This window comes from Heterocephalus glaber, unplaced genomic scaffold (genome assembly GCF_053883595.1).
Source record: "Heterocephalus glaber isolate CG9 unplaced genomic scaffold, H.glaber_assembly_v1.0 deba00001760, whole genome shotgun sequence".
Lineage (NCBI taxonomy): Eukaryota > Metazoa > Chordata > Mammalia > Rodentia > Bathyergidae > Heterocephalus > Heterocephalus glaber.
This window is the reverse complement of record NW_028258457.1, coordinates 6,097,288-6,105,237: the sequence shown is the minus strand read 5'-3', so window position 1 is coordinate 6,105,237 and position 7,950 is coordinate 6,097,288. Positions and strand designations below refer to the sequence as shown.

Here is a 7,950-nt window from a genome sequence, read left to right as displayed (position 1 = left end):
AATCAGGCCACCAAATCTCTGACCTGGTGACAGGCATTCCCTATGTGGCTTTTTGGGGCTTGTTTTAGCTTTTTTTGGTCTGTTGTTATTTCCTAGGAAAAAGTAGCCAGGCTGCCAAGTCAAGAACCAGTGAGAATCTGGATGTGGTGGCACACACCTGGCATCTTAGCTATTCTGGAGGCTGAAGCAAGAGGATTGCAAGTTAGACCTTGATTCAAAATAAGATAACGAGAAGGGCTGCAGCATGGCTCCTTGGTGAGCACTTGCCTAGCACACAGGAGGTCCTGGGTTCTGTCCTCCACACTGCAAGAGTGGGCGAGGTGGTCCACATGCCTTCAATGCCAGCTCTCAGGAAGCTGAGGCAGGAAGATTGCTGTGAGTTCGAGACAATCCTGAACTACATTCCTAGATCCTGTCTCACAAAACCAAACAAAACAAATCATGGAATTCTTTAGTGACTGCTCACCCCAACCACAGCCGCTGCCCCTCCTTCCCCAGAACTTGGATCAGTGACATCACAGAGCGGTGACGTCACTACAGCCCAGGAACCAGGACTCTTTCTGGCATGGGGGAGGAGGAGGATTGTTCTCCACAGCCCAGCTCCCCATGTCTCTGGTGAAGTCCATCGAATTAGTGCTGCCCATGCATGCAGTCTACCTGGCTGGCTCCAGCATATACGGGGATGTGGCTCTAACCCTCTACAGCACCCTAGTGGACCCCGTAGTGAAAGTAGAACTTGTAGGACGGGGTTACGTGGAGTGGAACGAAGAGACTGGGGAGACGTGGGATTATAGCAGAAATGTTATTTGTAACAACAAGGCAGACTACGTCCATAAGACAAAGACATTCCTGGTGGAGGGTAAGGAAGAGGCTGGCAGCCGACCACAGCCATCACAGGAACTGGATCTGGAAGGGAAACACTGGGAATTGAGCAACAAACCCCCAGGGATATAAGAAATTGGGGCCGGGGATTTAGCTCAGTGGTTCCGCCACCTGCTTTGTAACCTCAAGGTCCTGAGTTTGATCCCCAGTACCAAAAAAAAAAATAGGTAGAAGCACAAGACACAAGAAGCTGACCAGAACTCAGATATTCAAAATTGATAGTTCCTGAAGCCGAGTGTGATGGTGCATGCCTGTAATCCCAGCGCTTGGGAGGCTGAGGCAGGAGGATCTCAAGTTCAAGTCCAGCCTGGGCAATTTAGCGAACTATCAAGACCCTGTCTTGAAATAAAAAAGGATTGGGGATGTAGCTCAGTGCAAAAGCCCTGTATTCAATCCTAGTACACACACACACACACACACACACACACACACACACACACGGGCAGGTGGGCAGGCGGGTGGGGGATGAAGACAGAAGAAACAATTCTAGAATCTTCTGATGGCTTTGCCGTGTTTTGCTTTCAGACAATTGGTTAGGCGCAGGTACCCACACCTTCGACTTCCGTTTCAACTTACCTCCCAGGCTACCGTCCACCTTTGCCAGCAAAACGGGCCACATCTTCTACTTCATCCAAGCCTCCTGCATGGGCCGGGAGCACATTCTTGCGAGGAAAAGGGTGTATTTGTTGGTTCAAGGGACTTCAGTTTTCCACCAGGAAAATGCACTGCAGGTACCCGTGGGGATGGCACAGCAGTGGGAGCGTCCTCAGGGCTCTGGTAGGAAGGGGACAGATGGGTGGCCTGGGGACAGAGGCCCAGGTGGGGAAGGGCGCTGGCGGCTGCCCGGGCCCTGCGATTTCACAAAAGCTGAGCAGAAACCTGGGTGGAACTCAGGGAGCTTTACAACCCCCTCCAGTCACATTGGGCAATGTCTAGGGACAGGATGCCTGGCCACTTGTCCAGGCAGGGGCCGTTGGCATGGTGCAGACAGCCCAGGGATGGTGGTCCTACCTTATGGGCAGAGTGAGCCTCAGAGTCACTCAGGGCCTCTGAAGGAAAAGAGGAAGGAGGGACAATTGACACTGGGTCTTTCTTTCGTGGGGACATCTGTGGCTGTCACACTGGGGGAGCTGCTGACCTGGAGCAGGTGGAGGCCGGGACGCTTCCCAGCAGCCTGCAGTGCCTGGGACGCCCCACGGAGCAGGCCCAGCCCTGTGTCCCCAGTGTCCAGGGCCCTTCAGGAAGTCAAGCCAATAGCCCTGCACAGGCCCCGTGGATGGGAGAGAGGGGCATGGGGGCGCTCGGTGGCTTCCTGGCCTCCAAGCCTCAAGACAGCAAAGGTGGCCTGGCCCAGGAGAGGCAAGGACAGGAATGGTTCTGTGTCCATCTGTGAGTCCCTTCCTGAAGCCACACCCAGAAGCGGAAGTGGGGGGTGACACTGGCCAAGGTCACTAGCCCCAGGGAGTCATTTGTCCTCAGAGCATTAGGATGACAAAGGCAGAGGGTTGGTGTTTTGTCTCTCAAAATCCAGGTTAAAAATCCCCCTGCTGTGTGACCTTCTTGAAGGTCATTCAAAGGGCACACCCGGAAGCCCAGCAGTCTGGGAGGTTGAGGCAGGAGGATCTTGAGTTCCAGTCTAGCCCAGGCAACTTTAGCAATTTGCCAAGGCTCTCTCTCACAATAAAAATTTAAAAGGCTGGGAATGCAGCTCCATGTGAAGGCCCTGGGTTCCATCCCCAGTACACATCCCCTTAAATAAAAGAACAATGAGTGGACTTCACATAAGTGCTGGGCCTTGGACTGTGGCGTTGCCGTTAATTCCTGCCAGACATGCTGCTACTGCCCCTGTCCAGGTACAAGGGTCCTCCCCAGGCCCACCGACTGCAGGGGACACTGCTGGGATGGGTGGCTGTTTGGAAGGGGCATGGCCCTGAGATCAGCCGTCCAAGTTCCCAGCACAGCCGCTGCTCCTCGGTGGCCTTTGGGAGGCCACGCTCCCTCCCTGGACCCCATGGGAACTGAGAGGGACACAGGCAGGCTTTGGGCAGAGCACCAATCATTGGTTTAACCAGACTGGTCAAAGGAGGCCTTCTTTCTTCTTCTTTTGGTACTGGGGATGGAACCCAGGGCCTTCGCACTGAGCTCCATCCCTAGCCCTTTTTACTTTTTATTTTGAGACAGGGACTCTCTAAGTCACTGTGTTCCCCAGCCTGGGCTGGAACTTGTGATCCTCTTGCCTAGGCCTCCCAGAGTGCTGGGATGACCAGCATGCACTACTGCACCCAGCTCAGACCTACCAGGGTTTGCTTGGTTTTTTGTTTGTTTGTTTGTTTTGGTCCCAGGATTGAACTCAGGACCTTGTACTTGCCAGGAAGGTTCAGAGCCGCTGAGCTACATCCCCAACCCTGACCTATTGTTTTTATTGTCTTTTATTCTTCCTCCCCTCCTCCCTGGCTGGGCTCTACTACTATGGGTTTCGAGTAGGTGCAAAAAAAACAAGTCAAGTGAATGGGTCCCTGCAGGCTTCCTACGTGTCAAGGGAATATGAGATCCCCCAATCCCCAAGTTCAGTGAATCCAACGTTGACCTTGTTGCCCCAACATTCTTGGGAATCAGGGTACTGGGGAAGCCCCTCCGGTGGGGTGTGGGGTCTCTGCTGGGCCACATAAGGGCTTCGGGATACCTCCTTTTTGTTTTTTGAAACAGGGTCTCAGTATGTGCCCCAGGCTGGCCTTGAACTTGCAGCAATCCTCCTGCTTCAGCCTCCTGAGTTCTGGGATGACAAGAGTGAGCCACCACAGCAGGCTCTGGATACCTGGTTGAGGACTGTACAGAACACGGGCTGTGCCTGCAGTTAGGCCGCTGGAACCCTAAGCCCTCAGGGCCCTAAGGCATGCAGTCACTTGCAGTTAGACTGGATGGACTGGGGTGAAACTGCCTGCCTGCAAGCGGCTAGGCTTTCAGGGAAGGGGTGGGGGGCTGGCCAGTGGGAAAGCTGGAGAGAGGCATGGGTCAGAGGCAGAGGTTGAAAGGTAAGATTGGAGGGTCAGGGGTCAGGGGTCAGCCACAGACCCAAAGAGCAACAACATTTGATCTAGAGTGTTTTTTAAACCATAGATCTCCTTTGTATAAATCAATCTGGCAGGATGCGAGCATGGTTTGGGGTGTTTATTTTTTTGTTTGCTGTATACTATATCAAACCCAAATAATGTTTTTATTTTGAGACAGGGTCTTTCTAAGTCACCAGGTTGCCCAGGCTGGGCTCAAATTTTCTTTTTTTTTGGTACCTGGGATCGAACTTGGGACCTTGCCCTTGGAAAGCAGGTGCCAGAACCACTGAGCTAAATCCCCGGCCCTGGGCTCAAATTTTCAATCCTCCTGACTCAGCCTCCCAGAATGCTGTGATGACAGGTGTGTGCCACCACACCCAACTTCAAACTTGTTTTTTTAAATAAAATAATAGACTAAATGGTAAAATAAGTCAAAAATATTAGAGCCAGGCACAGAACCATATACCTATCATTCTAGCTACTTGGGAGGCTGAGGCAGAAAGATCATGAAATCTAAGCCAGCCTTGGCAACCCTACCACAAAATAAAATTAAAAGGCCTGGGAGTGTAGCTCAGTGGCAGAGTACCTGGCTAATAGGGGAGAAGCCCTGGGTTTGATCCCTAGGACCTAAAAATAAAATAAAAACCTAAACATGAAGCTATATATAGATGTTTATTTATAGTAATTGTCTTTGGTACAGGGGATTGAACTCAGAACCTTGCACTTGTGAGGCAGGCACGGTACCACTAAGCTAAATCCCAGATGTTGGCCCAGACGTTCATTTATAATATGGTTCTGTTCTGACAAACCCACCATAAACTGAAAATATTAAGTCCAAAATGCATTTAATACCCCTAACCTACAGTGCATTCTAGCATAGTAACACAGCACCATGTACAATGTTGGTAGTTTCAACAGACGACTAGCTGCCCAGATCCACAATAGGATATTGTACACCACTTGCTTGCCAGGGAAAGATGAGTTCAAAGCTAGGCGTGGTGGTACATGGCTGGAATCTCAGCACTCAGGAGGCTGAGGCAGAAGGATCTCACCAGTTCAAGGCCAGCCTGAACTACATAGCCCGAACTTCCCCCCTCCAGAACCCCCTGCTGGTGCGGGTCGAGAAGAGGGTCTCCTACAACTGCTGCAGCCGGGGCACCGTGGACCTCCAGGTGCACATGGACAAGAACACCTTCATACCGGGGGAGAAGGTTGTGTTCACCACGGAGATCCACAACCAGACCCGCAAGCGCATCCAGTCGGTGAGCTCAGCGCTCCTCGCGCATGTGCAGTACGAGGCCTTCACGCCCAGCGCGGAGCGCCGCTGCCGCACTGACAGCAGCCAGCTGCTGCGACAGGAGGCCAGCGCGCACATTGCCGCTTTTACCACCGCCAACATCGTCAGCGCCTTCAGACTCCCACTGCTGCTGGCCGTGAGCGACAGCGCCCAGCAGCAGGAGCTGATGCGCACGCACTACGAGCTGGTGGTCACCGTGCCGCTGCCCTGGTCGATGACCAGCATCGAGGCCAGGGTGCCCATCGTCATCACCTGCAGCCCCGCGGACTCGGCCAACAGCCAGCCCCTGGCAGCTGGGGGTGTGAGCCCCGAGCCTGGCCCACCTGGAACAAGTGTACAAACTCCTGGATAGTAAAAGGTATCTCACTCGGTGGGAAGTCTGAAGTCTGTGTCTTGCAGGGTGACACCTCGTGGATCAGGGTGCCACAGGCAACACAGTTTGTCGCTTTTATTGTTATTATTTTTGCGGTAGTAGGGATGGAACCCAGGGCCTCACAATGAGCTCCATCCTCAGCCCTTTATACTTTTTTTTTTTTTGGTACTGGGGATCGAACTCAGGACCTTGCACTTGTGAGGTAGGCACCAGAACCACTGAGCTAAATCCCTGGCCCCCTTTTTACTTTTTGGACAGGCTCTCGATGAGTTGCCCAGGCTGGGCTAGAACTTGTGATCCTCCTGCCTCAGCCTCCCAGAGTACTGGGATGACAGGCTTTTGCTACTGTGTCCGGCTGGCTCTCCCCTCTACCTCCCTTTTGTTGTGTGGTGCTAGGGATCAAAGCCCCGTTCTCTGGCCAGGGATTTAGCTCAGTGGTTCTGCCACCTGTCCCATAAGCGCAAGGACCTGAGTTTGATCCCCAGTACCAAAAAACAAAACAAAACTGAGTTCTCCTGTGCACTAGTTAAGCACTCACAGCTGAGCAATCCCCCTCCCCCAGTTGTCTCCAATTCTCCCAAAATCTGATTGTATTCTCAAGGTCAGATTCTGGCTCAAACTGGGCAGGATCCTCCCAGCACTTGGGAGGCTGTGGCAGGAGGATTGCCGGGAGCTCAAGCCCAGCCTGGACTACAAAGAGAGACCTTGTGTCAAAAACAAACTAAAAAACAAAGCACATAATGTGGAGGCGTGTCTCAATCCCCCTGAAGGTGTGAACTCTTGAGCACTGAGAGTTAAGGGAGGTCAACCAGATATCCTTATGAAGTTGCCAGTTTCTTCTGTAACCTGTCAGTAATCTACAGAAGGGTATCCCAGACCACTTGACTTACAACCTTTCAGCCAGTGGTGTGGGACTTTTTTGGAGGTGGTGGAGAGTTGGGACTGGTTCTCACTATGTAGCTCAGGCTGGCCTTGAACTCACAGGGATCCTCCTGCCTCAGCCTCCCAAGTGCTGGGATGACAGGCTGGCACCACCATGCCTGGCTATGCTTTATTTCTATCATTACCACTGTTGATTTTGGATTTGACTTGTGGCCTCTTCAAAGCCACAGCATCAGTACCTTCTCTTCTAGGAAGCTTTCCCGCTACACCAGGCAGGGGCCCCTTACTCTCCTTGCCACTGGATTCCTTCACTAGGCCCTGAAATGTGGGTGACTCCAGGTTCATTTCCACAGGCCCCCATGTCCTGCTGCTGGCTCCACGTGCCCAAGTCAGAAACGCGGTTTCTGGCATTCACTGCGCCTGACACACTGGTCTTCAGGAAGCCAAAAAGTGTCTTTCTTTGGAGGTGGGACAGAGGCTGAGGGTTTGAGAGAACATGTTTGAAAATCACTCCTTCGACTCTCTGGATAGAGAAGAGTTGAGGCAGGAAGTAGAAATATGTTCAAGAAGCGGTTTGCCCAGCCTAGGCGATTTAGCAAGACTCTGTCTCAAAATAAAAAAATAAAAAAGGGTCAGGTGTGAGAGCACATGTTTATAATCCAACACTCTGGGAGGGTGAGGCAGGAGGACTGTGGGTTTGAGCCCAGCCTGGGCAAATTATCAGATTCTGTCTCAAAATGAAAATTAAAACAAGAGCTGGGATGTAGCTTAGTGCAAAGGTCCTAGGTTCAATCTCTAGTACTTGCCAAAAAAAGAAAAAAAGACATATAAAACTATTAGGTTTGAATAATAATAAAAGCAATGGAAACAGTACCATGGACATAGGCCAGGTGTGGTGGTGCATGCTTGTAATCCCAGCACTTGGGAGGCTGAAGCTGGAGAATCACCCAGAGTTCAAGGCCAACCTCGGCTACATAGTGAGACCTTGTCTCAAAAAAAAAATAATATAAAGAAGGGCTGGGGATTTAGCTCAGTGGAACCATGTCTGCCTCGAAAGTACAAAGTCCTGAGTTCGATCCCCAGTACCAGAAAAAATAAAAATAAAATAAATAACAACAGGGCCAGAGATTTAGCTCAGTGGTTTCATCGCCTGCTGCGCAAGCACAAGGACCCGAGTTCGATCCCCAGTACCAAAAAAATTAAATTAAATTAAATTTAAAAATAAACAACAACAAAATAACATGGGCCTAGTCTGCCTATTGTTTTAATTGCCCATGGGAGCACATGGCTGGAATACAATTCCCAGCATGCGCCAGAGGAAGTTGAGGCCATGTCACTGAGTTCTACCCAATGGATAAAAAAGAAACTGACTTCGTTTCCTGTCTGGTTCTCTAAATATTCCCTAGGATGGGAGGACTCAAGAGACAAGCAGGGGAAGGACCTTGCATCCTGATTCCCTCTTTCTG

The 7,950-nt window shown here is 51.3% G+C and overlaps 1 protein-coding gene across 1 annotated transcript; it reads left to right on the top strand.

The window, feature by feature from the left end:
* Window positions 1–606: 606 nt before the first annotated feature.
* Arrdc5 (arrestin domain containing 5) lies at window positions 607–5,585 on the top strand. Its single transcript, XM_004865713.4, has 3 exons — window positions 607–859; window positions 1,408–1,613; window positions 5,033–5,585. Exons 1-3 carry the CDS (start codon window positions 607–609, stop codon window positions 5,579–5,581), a joined length of 1,008 nt encoding a protein of 335 aa, XP_004865770.4. The 3' UTR covers window positions 5,582–5,585.
* Window positions 5,586–7,950: the final 2,365 nt, after the last annotated feature.

What these genes read in the sequence shown, in the direction of transcription:
- Arrdc5 (XM_004865713.4), top strand. Translation starts at nt 607, where the DNA reads ATGTCTCTGGTGAAGTCCATCGAATTAGTGCTGCCCATGCATGCAGTC. An exon ending in AAAGACATTCCTGGTGGAGG is followed by an intron (nt 860 to 1,407) that starts GTAAGGAAGAGG and finishes TTTTGCTTTCAG; the next exon opens with ACAATTGGTTAGGCGCAGGT. An exon ending in ACCAGGAAAATGCACTGCAG is followed by an intron (nt 1,614 to 5,032) that starts GTACCCGTGGGG and finishes TCCCCCCTCCAG; the next exon opens with AACCCCCTGCTGGTGCGGGT.